General features: G+C 38.7%; 2 protein-coding genes across 4 annotated transcripts in view; one reads left to right on the top strand and one right to left on the bottom strand.

Annotated features, from left to right (window-relative positions):
* Positions 1–1,989: 1,989 nt before the first annotated feature.
* SERP1 (stress associated endoplasmic reticulum protein 1) lies at positions 1,990–11,924 on the bottom strand. Of its 2 annotated transcripts, XR_004228860.1 has the most exons (4): positions 11,910–11,924; positions 6,022–7,078; positions 5,679–5,754; positions 1,990–4,469 (listed from the first exon to the last, which is right to left on the bottom strand). XR_004228860.1 is itself a non-coding variant. In XM_023232080.2 (3 exons), exons 1-3 carry the CDS (start codon positions 6,103–6,105, stop codon positions 4,429–4,431), a joined length of 201 nt encoding a protein of 66 aa, XP_023087848.1. In that variant the 5' UTR covers positions 6,106–7,185; the 3' UTR covers positions 1,990–4,428. The 2 variants fall into 2 exon arrangements, 1 of the variants encoding a protein (XP_023087848.1); XM_023232080.2 differs by lacking the exon at positions 11,910–11,924 and having other exon boundaries at positions 6,022–7,185.
* Positions 6,664–14,900, top strand: part of EIF2A (eukaryotic translation initiation factor 2A) — a 31,704-nt gene continuing 23,467 nt past the window's right edge. For both annotated transcript variants that reach the window (XM_023232078.2, XM_023232079.2), the window contains exons 1-3: positions 6,664–6,832; positions 12,676–12,745; positions 13,697–13,771. In XM_023232078.2, the coding sequence (XP_023087846.1) occupies positions 6,805–6,832; positions 12,676–12,745; positions 13,697–13,771 (173 nt within the window). In that variant the 5' untranslated portion in view covers positions 6,664–6,804. The remainder of the gene's footprint in view (positions 6,833–12,675; positions 12,746–13,696; positions 13,772–14,900) is intronic.

Genomic DNA, 14,900 nt, shown 5'->3' on the forward strand with positions numbered 1-14,900 from the left:
TGCCAATTTCATCATTACAAACCCAGTTTTCTAATCCTTGCTCTGTCACTGCTTTATTGGTGTTAGGAAGGACAGTATCTCTAGGCCGTATGTCCTCAAATGTAAAATAAAAGGGCCAATCAAGATCATTTCTAAAGCTCCTGAATCAATTATTTCAGTTCAAAATAAATTATTCTCATTCTCCTGTTTGGCAGGCTTTCTCCACAACACACTGTACTAGAAAATAAAAATTTGTTATTAGTCCATGTAATGATACTGTAATCAGTTTTAATAAATACAGATTTGTTCTATCTGCATTGCAAAGTAGAAATATGCACACTGGAAAATATTCATTAAACCCTTTGATACAAAAAGTATCTCTGGAGAGCACATTACTTCATTTTTTGGACTACTGGACTGCCTATTAAAAATTTTTATTTTGGACAGGTGCAGTGACTCTTGTCAGTCTTCTCAGCACTTTGAGAGGCTGAGACAGGAGGATCACTTGAGCCCAGGAGTTTAAGAGCAGCCTGGGCAACATAGAGAGACCCCACCTCTATTTTTTAAAAAATTAAAAACAAAACAAAATAATTTTAGACTTCTCGACATCACAGATGAAAAATGTTTTATTTATTTTTTATTTTTTGGATGGAGTTTCTGCTCTTGTTGCCCAGGCTGGAGAGCAATGGTGCGATCTTGGCTCACTGCAACCTCCGCCTCCCAGGTTCAAGTGATTCTCCTGCCTCAGCCTCCTAAGTAGCTGGGATCACAAGTGCCATCACACCCGGCTAATTTTGTATTTTTAGTAGAGATGGGGTTTCGCCATGTTGGCCAGGCTGGTCTCGAACTCCTGACTTCAGGTGATCCATCTGCCTTGGCTTCCCAAAGTGCTGGGATTACAGGAGTGAGCCACCGCGCCCGGCCCAGATGAAAACTTATTCAACAAAACTCTAGCAAAATAATTTTTAAAAATGTAACCTTGAATGTATCACAGTCGTAACGTTACTGACCCTTGCATTTTTGTGCTGTAGAGGGAGCACCAAAAGTAAATTTGTCACTAATTTTTTTTTTAATGCACCCATAAAAGGACGGATTCCTTTTTCCTTCTTTGAATTGGCAATTTTTAAAAAATTAAAGAACTTCTGTGAAAGCAGAAGCAAATAGCTCATGAAAACAGAAGTGTTCTAAGCGCAAGTTTTGCAATCATTCCTATTACCATAGGGTATAAGAAACTTTGGTTCGTTTGTGTTCTCCCCCAATTAGCTCTGTGATGGAAAAAAACAAAAAACAACAACTAAAAAATTTATCTGGTTTTACTTGTCCTTTGAAATACTTATTATGATTGTGGTTATGCTTTCATTTTATGTCTGTTCCTTCTCTACCGCTCTGAAAGATATTTCAGTGTCGGGACTATGTATTCACAGTTCAATACCTGGCATATAAGTTATTCATTGACTAAAATGCATGTTTTTGTTAATCTGCGAATTGAAGCAGTTGGACTAAATTTTCCATGTCCCTTCTATCTTTATGTTTATGATACATTTTAATTTACTTTAAATTACCTAAGCTTAGGCAGTTAATTTTTTCCCTTAATTTCTAGCCTTTTATTGCTCATTAATCCTCTTTCTAAATAAGGACATGTGTCCTAATTCAATTTGAAAATAAAGTAGTACAAGTAGCTAGTGTGGTACTAAGTTTAGACAGGAAATGCTTCTCTGAGGGAGTGCCACAGAGTTTGCTGTTGCAGCCAACCAACTCCTACCTCTTGAAGTTAAGGTTTGCATCTAAAAAATAAATTTAAAAACTAAAAAGCCAGGTAAAGGCAAATCAAACTTAAAAACAATTTCCAAACGGAGAATCTGGTGTTCTAAGTTTTACAGACAATAAAGCACAATAAAGTTTTGTCGGTGAACCTGCTACTGAGCCCAGGAACATAATCCAGCTCTACATGGTCGTCCTTTGTACCAACAGACTCCAGTAACTTCAGTGAGAAGAGTCATGGCCCTGCAGTTGACTATCCACATTTCTTTAATGTAAGTCAAAGCCCATTACAATGCATCCTGTTACATTGGAAATCTTATTTTTGGAAGTCCACTTAATTATTTTGAGCAACATTATATACAACCCAACAGATAAACAGATACAATAATTGACAACTTGTTGAAATGTTAGAGCTAAACCACAAAGAGTAACTGAGTAATGCTGTGCTCAACATTAGATGATCCATAAAATTCAACTGGCAAAGGGAGATCAAAGAATTGTGCTTTATCTTGAGCTTGAATTGGATGACAAGGAGATTAGGAAATCCTAACTGGAAAAATATTCAAATCATTGTGCTTTCTATATATCCAGTTATAAATCTTACATCTGTGCCTCTGCATACCATTTCTTTTAAGTACAATACTAAACCTTCTTTAAAATCATTTCCTACTAACTACAAAAGGTACACTCAGATAACTGTAAAATCATCTGCTTTTATAAGAAAAGCATCAAATATTCAGGGAACTTTATTTTTAAAGAATAAATCAAATAAGACACAGCTTTCATTTACCCAAACATGCATAATTCAACCTAAATATAAAATGCACTTAATTGGTAAATTACACATGAAATACAAAGGGAACGCAATTTTACATATGTAAAATGATTGCCAGCTATAGCAATTTAACAGTCAAATTTATCAGAACATTGTACATTAAAAAACAAAAACAACTTAAAGCCAATTATCTATAGTAAACCAAGGAAAATTCTGATATGGAATGGTTTGACTCAAAGCAAAGAATAAGGCACCTGCTATGAATTTAGCGCAACCATAAAACAGAATTAGTTAACCAAGATACTTGTTTCAAAAAGGGAAACAAGTACAGAAATTGATTAACTGGTGAGAAAGGCAAGTAACAATTTAGTTAAAAACCTGCCGGCCCAAGGTCAGTTGATTAATTTCTTATTCCAGAATAGTTAAGTTCCTGAAAGTCCTTAACCACTCTGCTCCCTTACTGCTCTCCACGTTTGAGGGTATCAGAAGCCCTCTATGAGGTTCACACTGTGTATAGACTAGGTAGCAGATTTCCCTTCTGTTCCTCTTAAAACAGCTTATTTTAAAAGAAATATCCTGAGGCAATTAACAAAGCAAACACAAGCAGCTTTCTTTCCAACACATTAATACATAGACACTGCTCAGGTTTTTATTCACCAAGTTACGGCTAAGTATACAAACAGCCAGTACTTGCAGTTTTCAACAGTACTAGAAAACCCAAAACCTGCCCTATCACCCTCACCCTTACCATTAGTAAAACGTAAATCTGATCATTCATAACCTATAAAATCATATAACAAAGGGAAGACTAAAGATTGATCATTATCAGTAAATCCATTCAATTCCAGATGCCACTTTAGGCTGATGTGTCTAGTACCCTAACGGCATTTCAATCATTCATCTAGAAAAGCATTTCCAAACTAAGGATAACTTTGTAGTTGATGTGCCTTTTTTTGTTATTAAAAGTGCTATTTAACATGCTAAAATAAAATATCTTACGGCACATTGGACTCAACAGCATGTTCTAATGAGGCATCCATGTTTAGTAGTATTTTCCCTAGAATTTTGTTTGGCATAGTAAACCCCTTTGATATATTAAAATAATTCTGGTGAAATCAATGTAACATAATCAATGTAACATAAACAAACCTTCCCTGATTGACTTCACTCCACCACGGCAGCTTTTAATGAAACCACAGTAACTGATTAAGTCAGAAAATGATCAAGTTTTTTTCTATGGCATCTTGGGTTACTATACTCACTCATGCAAAATCCAAGGTAGTGTAATGGAAACAATATTGGTAAAATAGATGTTGTGGCTACAAGCATCTCCCTTTATATTAGACATTTAGAAGCTTTTAAAAAGTTTTAGATGCTAAAGGTTGTGGCAAAACTAGGCTATGTAGTTGTTCCATTTACAAGCACCTTATTACAGGACAGTTACATGACCCTATAAGGGAGTGTGCTTTCAGTTCAAAAGAGTAATAAAGTGCCTAGCTATATAAAAACCACAAGACTTCAAATTGTAATTTAAGCTAACTGCATTTATACATTAGGGTTAACAAAATCTAGACCCTGTCTATGCAGACTTAGATTAATTGTTCATAGTGTTTTAATAACCACATAAAAAAACTTACTCTTAATTGACTGAATAAGTAGGGTCCACTACTGTATCTTAACAATCAAATTTTATTGCTTTATTCATGTGGTGTTTTTTGCAAGGCACTGTGGTATGGACTAGAAAACTTGGAATGACTCATGAAGAAACCTTGGAATGACACATGAAGCATGATAGGAAAGTCATTCTGAGGCAGGATGCTTTACTGAATTGTTTTCAACCAGGGTATCAAACATCAGGAATGAGTTCAAGTTAAAATTCACAGGAGAATGGAAACATCTTAAGGTCAGTCACTTCACATGCCCATCCTGATACTTTGAATAATCTGGAAAATTGCTGTAAAAAGAAAGAGCAAATATTAAAATAAGCTTTGAATAAAACAGGTCTGGTGACTAACAAATATTAATTAAGGTAGCTGTAGAATCCAAAGGTACTCTTACATTTGCAAATGGTACATAACTTCATTATAATAAGAAGTGAAGACAGGCCTATCAGAACAAATAAAACAATGAAATGTCCCTGAGTTATTTTTTTTAATCTTAGCTTCGCTGAATTTTATATCTAAGTATTACCAAGAGAACTTGCAGGTAAGTAATCATTTTACAAAGAACTTAAAGCACCAAAGCAAACAGGTTTTTCCAGCATAGAATTATTTTGGTTTATCCCTAAATAATTAACCATCCTTTTAAGGCCTGGCCTATAACACAAGCATGTTTCCTCATTCTCACAAAGCTGAAATTCAATAATCTTCAGGTTATATAAACTGCTTGTCTCTCAGCCATTTATCAGGAAAGTTTCCAATTGGTAAGTGCAGAAGAAAGGCAAAGTGAAACGTTAAACAGAAATCTCAGTAACTTTAGAAAGTGGAAAACAAACTTCTACTTCAATATTAACAGCTTGCATATTAAGATGATAAACGAAGAGAGGAAAGACCTTTTTTTTGTAATCTATTTGCAAAGGCAAGTGTCTGTTACTCTGACACCAGGCTGCCCTGACAATTTTTTTTAAACCATATGTCAAACGTTTCTTTTATTAACCTAAAAACATTTGACTCACACACGAAAATGCCAATCAGGTACATTTCCCCTATAGTGAATCAATTTTTTGCACAAGCTTTACTTTATAAAATATACTCAATTTTGACATTAAGACGTTAGATTCTGGTATATGTTAAATCAAGTGCTAACATCTGTATGTACATATTTATAGGTTCCTTTGCAAAGGCTGATAATGGAGTTAAAAAACATTCTAAATTATCATTCCGTTAGGTTTTGTCCGGTCTTACATTTATTCCAACTCGATCATTACCAAGACCTGACCTCCTTTCTGGTCTCCTGTGAGTACAGATTAAACTAGGAGAAGTTTCTGGAGCACCACCCTCTGTGCATATGTGGAACAAGTAATTTGGTTCAGATGAACTATGTGGAGTCCTCGGCAGGTGGGTTGAGAACTACGCAGGTAGGACTCACTACTGACCGGTCACCACGTCATCCCAAACCCTTTCAACCCAAGACTCTATCTGATGGGAGCCCGCAAGACACTTACCAGAGCCACAGACAACAAAAATGAAGAGAGCCAATAACCAGGGTCCTACAGACGCCTTCTCTTCGGGGGCATTTCTCTGCAAAAGCGAAAATCCACTATTTCAGATGCAGAGAAACCACTCGGACCCCAGGCTCCCACAGCCCCGGTGGCCGGCCCCCTCACCCACAGGTCTCCCCTTCGGTTCCCGAGCCCCTACAGTCTGGTGGCTCGCAGACTCGGGCCCCTACCCCTCCACGGCACCAGCCCACAGTCGGCCGGATCCGGGAGAAAACGCGACGCAGCCGCAGGGACCCCGACTGTGCCCCGGCTGCGGAACGCAGAGGGGCGCCCGCTGTTTCCTTACCGAGGTCTTGGCGACGTTGCCGCGCTGGGTGATGTTCTTGCTGTGCTTCTCGTTGGCCATACGGATCCTCTGCTTGGCGACCATCTTCGCGGCGCCACCACCTGCCCAGGCCACCCCTGGGACTCGCTCGCTCGCCTGCCTCCTCTCGAGCCGCTGCGAGGCGAGGCTCGTGGTGCCCGCGCCGCCGGAACGCCGAGGTTCTCAGGCCAGGCGCCGGCTACGGCCGCTGGGCCTGGGCGCGGCAAGCGCGGGGGCTGAGCACAAGCCGGGCGCCGAGCACAAGGCGGGCGCCGGTCGCCGACTGACTGGCCAAGCCTGGTGGGTGCGCGGGAGGAAGATAACTGGGCGCCGGGTAGTTCTCGCACCGCAGTCGCCGCCGCTTTGGCCGCCGCCGGGAGCGCGGAGTGAAAGAGGAAGGAAACGCAACGCAACAACGGGAATGTGCAGCCCGCCGCCTCGATCTACTTTGGGTTCGGCTGCCAACGTCAGCACTAGGCGGGCTCCGCCCCGCGTAAGTGCGCGCCCCTCCTGCTAGAGAAGGAGGGCGAAAGCCTGCGCACCCGCCCCAGTCCAGCTCTCCCAAGCTCTGTCAAGCGTCGCCCCAGATCTGTGCTTGCGCGTTCGGGCGCCTTTTGCGCGTCACTCCGCAACCGGAAGTGATTGGCCCCGAGGCTGATGGCTCCGGAAACACCAGCTCGCTGTTTCCACGCAGGAGGAGACGTGTAGGGGCCGGGTTCGGCCCTCGTGAACTCTCACCCGAGCGGTTTCTCTTTCCGGGACAATATGGCGCCGTCCACGCCGCTCTTGACAGGTGAGTTCTGAAGAAGCAAGGGACTCTCTTTCTTCAGACTAGTTTCTTATTTTTGTTTTTGTCTTTGAGAACTACCCGAGGAGCCCGAAAGTCTGATCTGCCTTTTCTTGTGGCTTGCGGAAAGGCCAGACTATCTTTTGACTTTCTTGATATAGCGTGGCAATCGGAAGTGAAGTCTCCGCCTCTGGGCTTTCGTATTCCCCCTCCCTTTCACTCATCCATCATTCTTGCCTGCGGATTCATCTTCTACAGGAATAGAAAAAGGGGGAGAAAAACAGAATGTGCTAGTTGAATTTGTGACACCTGGGTCTGCAATACTGGTGTTACACGGGCCCTTGTGAAGTCATTTAGCTCTACAGTAAGGACAAAGACAGAGTTAGTCCACTAGAATGACCACGCACATTAAATACACCTGGACTTAAGTTTCCAAATTGTGGCCTTCCTTCCTTAATGAGGTTTGTAGGACTGAATAGGGAGAGTGGAGCTGTAATGCAGGTTTCAAATGATGAAGGTGTGGTTTTAAGAGGTATAGCAGTGAGCATGATAGAGATATTCTAGCAGCATTTGATTTTGAAATGGTTATGAGCATATTAAAACGTTAGAGTACTTTTGAAATTTTGAAGCTGAAGACTGAGTATGTAGTGTTGAAGAAGATAATAAACTTAGATTGGACAATGCTGGGAAAGTTGCTTTACTAGGGTGTGGCTAGGAGTATTTGCCTATGAGTATTATGTAAGGGAAAGAGTTGGGAAGGAAAAGAAGGCTTTGGTTAAGTTCTGATAACTATATAGAAGGAAAAAAGTCATTAAGAGAAATGTTGTCTGCATTTGAGGAGGGAGGCTATTCCCTCCCTTTCCCCCCACCCCCTGAAAGGAACCTTAAGGGCGGGGCGCAGTGGCTCAGGCCTGTAATCCCAGCACTTTGGGAGGCCGAGTTGGGCGGATCACGAGGTCAGGAGATCGAGACCACCGTCGCTAACATGGTGAAACCCCGTCTCTACTAAAAATACAAAAAAAATTAGCCAGACGTGGTGGTGGGCGCCTGTAATCCCAGCTACTTGGGAGGCTGAGGCAGGAGAATTGCTTGAACCCGGTAGGCGGAGGTTGCAATGATCCGAGATCGCGCCACTGCACTCCAGCCTGGGCCACAGAGCGAGACTATGTCTCAAAAAAAAAAAAAAAAAGTAACCTTAAAACATTTTTGCACTTTTTGCCAGTCTACATTTCTATTTCTACATTTTAAAATCTTTATTATTAAGCACCATGCCCACAGATACTCAGTCTGTCTTCTGCAGTTTAGTCATCATTTATCAAACGCTGTCTATAATGTGCTAGATAATATGCTAGGCAAAGACTGTTGGGCAAAGTTACATAATAAATTTTTTTTAGGTTCGTAAAGGTAGCTTGTTATTCACAATTTTTAATACTAAATTCTTATTTGAACTCTAATAAAAAAATACGACATTTTAAAATCTGATAAATAACCCCTCCTTTAAAAATGCCTACAGTAGTTAGTTCCTCACTGCTTACAGGGTAGATTCCATCCCATGTAGCATAGGGTATGTAACCATTTATAATCCTTGAATTGCTCTTGAGACTCATTTATTTCCTTGCTATCCCATCCTATTTTGTGCTCCAGCAATACTGAACTGCTTGTGAGTACCTTTGAACAACCTGTTTCTTCAGTCTAGTACTATCCTATGCCTCTAGTTGATTTGGCAAACTCTTCATCATCTGTTGAAATTAAAATTCATTTTAGATATCATTGCTCTGTGAAGCCTTTCCTCACTCTACCCAGATAGATTCAGTCACTTCCTGGGCTATTTTTGTACCTTAAGTGTATTTGAAATTTTGTTTCACTTACTAAGTAGAATAATTAGACATTCATTTGCCTTTCTCCCCTGCTAGACTGTGAATCCTTCAATGTCAGGGACAGGGTCTTATTCATATCTGTCTTCTCAGTACTAGTGCAGTGCCTGGTAGACAATAGATACTCTAAATCAGGGGTCCCCAACCCCCCGGGCCAGATTGGTACCGGGCGAGCATTACCACTTGAGCTTCCCCTCCTGTCAGATCAGTGGGGGCATTAGAGCCTCATAAGAGCGCAAACCGTATTGTGAACTGTGCATACAAGAGATTTAGATTAGATTTATCTGTTTAGACGATCCTTCTAAATGAAGGATAGCCACTTTATAGTAAATTAGCCAAGGATGACAATTGTCTTACAGTGTTTAAAATGAGGGAATTTGTAAAAGCTTAAATGTTGTCTGTTCAGTGTACTCTTCATATTCTCATATTCTTAGAGGCCCAGAGAGATTAAGTGGTCAGATTCACACTGCAGATTGGCAGGATTAGGATTATACTTATTCAGATTGCTCAACTCTGTGGTCCATTTTTCTTTCACTAGAACAAACTTTAATCTTTTAAGCATTCTCAATGTACATATTTCATTCAACAGATTATTTTACTTCCAAGATCTTCTGTCAAATTTAGACTCATGGGATTTTAGAGCTATGAATAGCTTGCAGATTAGCCAGTAAATTTTGTTAACCCCAACTCTTAATTGGGAATGACAAGCCAAAGCAGGTGAAAAAGGGATTTTTTTTTAACCTAAAACCTCACTGCTGCTTGATCCAGATACTCACATGCTTCAGAAATCTGTTTTTCTTTCTTTCTTTTTTTTTTTTTTTGAGACAGAGTTTCACTTTTGTTGCCCAGGCTGGCATGATCTTGGCTCACTGCAACCTCCACCTCCCAAGTTCAAGCAATTCTTGTGCCTCAGCCTCCCAAGTAGCTGGGATTACAGGCATGCACCACAACACCCAGCTAATTTTGTATTTTTGGTAGAGATGGGGTTTCACAGTGTTGGTCAGGTTGGTCTCGAACTCCTGTCCTCAGGTGATCCACTGGCCTCTGCCTCCCAAAGTGTTGGGATTACAGGCGTGGGCCACCGCACCCATCCAGAAATCTGTTTTTCTTCATCTCTAGGCTCTTGCTTTCCTCCAGATTAAATTCATCTTTACACTGACATTCAACCAAACACCCAGCTCCAAAGGAAAGAACACGATTTTGCCAGTAGTCGCAGCAAAAATCTCAAGGCTAACTGCCTTTGACTTTGCTTGGCTCATCTTTGTATCAGTCAACTTTTAATCATGTAGTCAGGACTAAATTATATTCTCACTCCTGGATACTCCTCAAAAGAAAATGAGAGCCTCCTAAAGAAGAGGAGCTGGGTGCTAGGCACATAAAACAGCAATGTCCATTATATGAAATTCACATTGTCTAATCTGCTTGACCAGTTGAAGTCACAGAGATAATTTGTTCAAAATTGAGTCATTTTCCTAAACTAATACGTAGTTCAGTGAATGTAAGAGTTGGGAAAAGTATCATATTTTAAAGATGACTACACCCCTGCCATAGGATCCTTGTTTATTGAAGCCCTCTGTTTTTCTCTAACTCAGGCCTAGAGCAATAAATAGTATATGAGTGTCTAAAAAGGCTAGTAAGCTTTGAAAAGATTATGTAGATGTTTAATGTATTTCACACAGCTACTGTGTGAAACTCTGGCGTTTATTTGTTGTTTTAATGTAAAGAACTGCTTGCATTGTAGATTTTTCTTTCTGCTAGAACATATTGCCGATCCCATTTGATTGAAGAGGGAAATCTCTAAAAATGGGGAATCACATAAACTCAGAATACACTATATTGAGCTAACTTCACATCGTATTTAGTTTCACATTCAGATACTTGTAATTAAAAAGGACTCCTTGTTAGAAAGTTACATGTAGAAAAAATTTTTTCAGTATTGAAAGGTTTTTTAGTCCATATTTTTTTTGGTTTTATTAGTTATAAAACAGTTTATGTTCTGTTATGGACCTGATTTTGTGTTTTCTCTAATAAACTTTGTATCACAGCTTATCAAGAGTAAATTAATTAAATGGTGTATCCTTTTATAAAAATTTATATGAAACTACAAAATAATTAAATCTAGCAAGGCATCTTAGAAATACAAAATGTCAGTTTGGGCGAGGTAGCTCACAGCTGTAATCCCAGCACTTTGGGAGGCTGGGGAAGGCAGATTGGATTGCTTGAGCTAAGGAGTTTGGACCAGCCTAGGCAATATAGCAAAACCTCGTCTGTGCAAGAAATACAAAACTTAACATGGCTTGGTGGTGTGTGACATGATCATGGTTCACTGTGGCCTTGACTTCCCAAGTCCAAGTGATCCTCCTGCCTCAGCCACTCGAGTAGCTGGGACTACAGGCATGTGCCACCATGCCCAGCTACTTTTTGTAGAGACAGCATCTCCCTATGTTGCCCAGGCTGGTCTCGAGCTCCTGGTTTCAAGCCATCTTCGTGCCTTGGCCTCCCAAAGTGCTGGGATTACAGGTGTGAGCCACCATGCCTGGCCTGAGCCCTATTTTGTTTTCCAGCTTCATCATCCTCTAGCCACATAGGCCTTCTTCCCATCCCCTTGATGCTCTGTCATGTTTCTTTCCATGGAGTTTTTGCACTTGTTACTGTTCTCTTTGTTTGTTAACTGCCATTGATGCTTTACATCTCAGGATACAAAACACTTTAAAGGATGCTTTCCCTAACCTTCCATTTTTAGGTCAAAACTCTCTATTATACCCTCAGTGGTACCATATAGCTTTCCTTTGATGCTCTAAACACAGGTATACAGTTCCGTATATTTGGCTAATTATTTGATTACTGTTTGCAAAGTTCAATGAGGTCAGAGACAAGGCTGATTTTCTTTCCTATTATATCGCCAGTGTTCAACATAGGGCCTAGGAGGTAGTTTGTTCATTTTTTTCCCCCTAAGCATTTGTTGACTAAATGAATCTATTTATTTGGTTCAGCTTTAGAAGCATTTAATTCAACCATTTAAAAAAGTGTAGTCCAGGCCGGGCTCAGTGGCTCAAGCCTGTAATCTCAGCACTTTAGGAGGCTGAGAAGGGAGGATTGCCTTAGCCTAGCAGTTCAAGATCAGCCTGGGCAACAGTGAGACTCTGTCTCTACAAAACAAAGCAAAACAAAACAAAACAAAACAAAAAGCCAGGCAAGGTGGCACATACCTGTAGTCCCAGCTACTTGGGAGACTGAGCCAGGAGCATCACTTAAGGCCAGGAGTTCGAGATTGCAGTGAGCCTTGATCGTGCCGGTGTACTCCAGCCTAGGTGACAGCAAGACCCTGTCTCAAAAACATAAATAAAATAAAATAATTTAAACATAGAAATAAGAAGTATGGTCTAGTTCTGTAGATGATTATTTAATCTTGAACTTTGTTTCCACTACATTTTTTAGGCTATTGCTGTCATTGGGGCCTTAGTAAATGAATATGTCTCATTCCACTTGTTCTCTTAGAAATTGTGAATATATTAATAATGCCTTATGTTTCTAAAAACTTTAAACATATACTGTTTTTTTTTTTATTACTTTATGTAAAGCATACAGCTATCCTGTGTTCTGATATTTCCATTTTACAGATTAGGTCACAGATTCAGAGGTGGTAATGTATCCAAGATTCTACAGGCAGTTATAAATTTAGGTCAGCCTCTGAGTTCATGTCCTCTTTACCACAAGACAACTGCCTTTCTTTCAGTCGTGACAAAGTTTCGAGTTTTTATTTAAAAAGTTACGTATTTCTCAGCAATTATATGATTTTATGTAACAGAGTAAGAAAATATGCCCTTTTGTTGCTAATATTCTGTAGTTCAATGAAATATTTAATGATTTCATTAATATTTTTACTAAAGCTATTTTTTTTTTAAAAAAGACATTTGTGTTAACTGAGTCTTTATTAACAAAGTAATTGTGGTTCTTTTTATTTTATTTCTTTAGTCCGAGGATCAGAAGGACTGTACATGGTGAATGGACCACCACATTTTACAGAAAGCACAGTGTTTCCAAGGTATGGTTTGTTTTGTTAAGTAATGTTATATGTTACAGGGAACATACAGTACAATCTAAAGTGTTTTGTTGGTGGTGTGTTTTGAACAAGAAAGGAAAAGAAGAGATGAATTCGTTTGTATTGTATAATATTGTATTGTATAGTGTTAACCGAAGATGAAGAGAATACATATTCTCTATCAAGGAAAATGATCTTCGGATCTGAAAATAGTAACTTAAGCCTATCTGTAAGGTAGGGGGAGCAATACTAAGAAAAAGTAGATGTGAGCCATTGCACCATGGGAAAGAGATTTAAAAAATGTTTTGATATCTATAAACTGAGTGTAAGCTGTCATTATTGTGTGATTGCAGAAGCACAAATGTCATCTTCATTTGTGCCGATGAATTAATGCAAAGATAGTGTAAGGGATGTATTAGTCAGTTCTCAATGCATTTGTTGTTATTTCGCAATTCAGGAAGTTTTCATCTCATGTCGTGACTACACTAATGTACATCTACATGTGCACAGATACACATTTCTTTTTGGGTATTCATTATCACTGGGTGATGTATTCATAATAAACATCTTCAGTTCAGAGATACAGTACTTAGAGTTTTGATTACTTGATAGAATATTCCCAAGTAGTTAAGTGAGGAGCCTCTTATTGTTATACTTTCTATCTCTACACATGAGAAATTGATGGAAGGCCTACCATACAAACTTATTCACCCAAAAGGCTCTATTTTTTTTTAATCCATCTGTTAGTATGAAATCATTTTCTAGCTTACTTTACAATGTTTGTTAGCATTGCATTTTAAAGTATTTTGGCAGATGAAAGCATTTTGGAATTTTCTTAAATTTGTGCAAGTTCTGAGTTATTAAATTGATAACGAAATGGTTGACTTTATAATCAGATTTTTTTGAAAAGTATTAATGCTTATTCATTTAAACTTTTTTTTTTGTCATTTTCAGGGAATCTGGGAAGAATTGCAAAGTCTATACCTTTAGTAAGGATGGGACCTTGTTTGCCTGGGGCAATGGAGAAAAGTTAGTGTTCATTTACATAACATATTTTGTGTATCATGAATATAAACACAACTGGCATTATTTGAATAACAGATATTTGAGTGTCATTAATAAAATCCATCTTTTAATGTCATAATGTAGTGAGATATTACCTTTCGTTACACAGAATACCTTCAAAGTTGTTCGTTTCTATATATATGCCATGACTTGCTTGAGTTATCTAGTTACCTAGAATTAAAAATTAATGTATGAAAAACATAATTTAATGCTAAAGAAACTGAGAAGTTGTTTTAAATAGTGCTCTAAGTTATTGGTTGGAGTTTCTTAAATCTGCACTAACACTGAGAAAATAATTCTCTTTACTCATTTAATCCTAGATGTAGATACTCTTTATCTTTGCTGTTAAATTGCTAGCAACTGCCTGCAGTTATTATTATTAATCTTATGTATATAAAAGTGTATGTTATTCAAAAGAATGTTTAGTATAATATATGTTACATAAAATACCAGTTTACAAAATTGGTCTTGCACAAAAAGTTATGTTGATTAAATGCTTCTATTTTGTTAAGAAAACCAGTGCTTTTTAATTTTTCAAGAGTTAGAACAACATTTTATTTCACAGACCATGCAAATGCCCAAATACTTGCTTGGCTTAAAGTTATTTACATTGTTTTAAACCACATATAATACTGTTAGGTTTTTCAAAAGGGAGAAAATGCATGCATTAGTTTGAAAAGCAAATTTTAAACGTTGTTCTTTACAATGGTAACGTATTCAGAAGTCTTTCAACTACCAGGTGAGATTGGATTAATAGTTGCTTATTAAAAATTGACTACTAAAGAGAACATGTTGAATTAGTTGATTCACCTTTTATGACTATAAGTAGCTGGCAGAATTAGCTTTTATAATTTAAAAAAATTGGTCTTTTATTCTTTTTCTTTTTTTTTTTTAATTTTAATAGAAACAGAGTCTTGTTATGTTGATCGGGTTAGGCTCAAACTCCTGGGCCCAAGCAGTCCTCCTGCCTCGGCCTCCCGAAGTGTTGGGATTATAGGTGTTAGCCACTGTGCCCAGCCCTTTTTTTTTTTTTTTTTTTTTTTTTTTTTTTATTAGAGACAGGTTTTCACCAGGTTGGCCAGCCTGGTCTCGA

The sequence above is a fragment of the Piliocolobus tephrosceles genome, chromosome 2, assembly GCF_002776525.5.
Source record: "Piliocolobus tephrosceles isolate RC106 chromosome 2, ASM277652v3, whole genome shotgun sequence".
NCBI classification, from domain to species: domain Eukaryota; kingdom Metazoa; phylum Chordata; class Mammalia; order Primates; family Cercopithecidae; genus Piliocolobus; species Piliocolobus tephrosceles.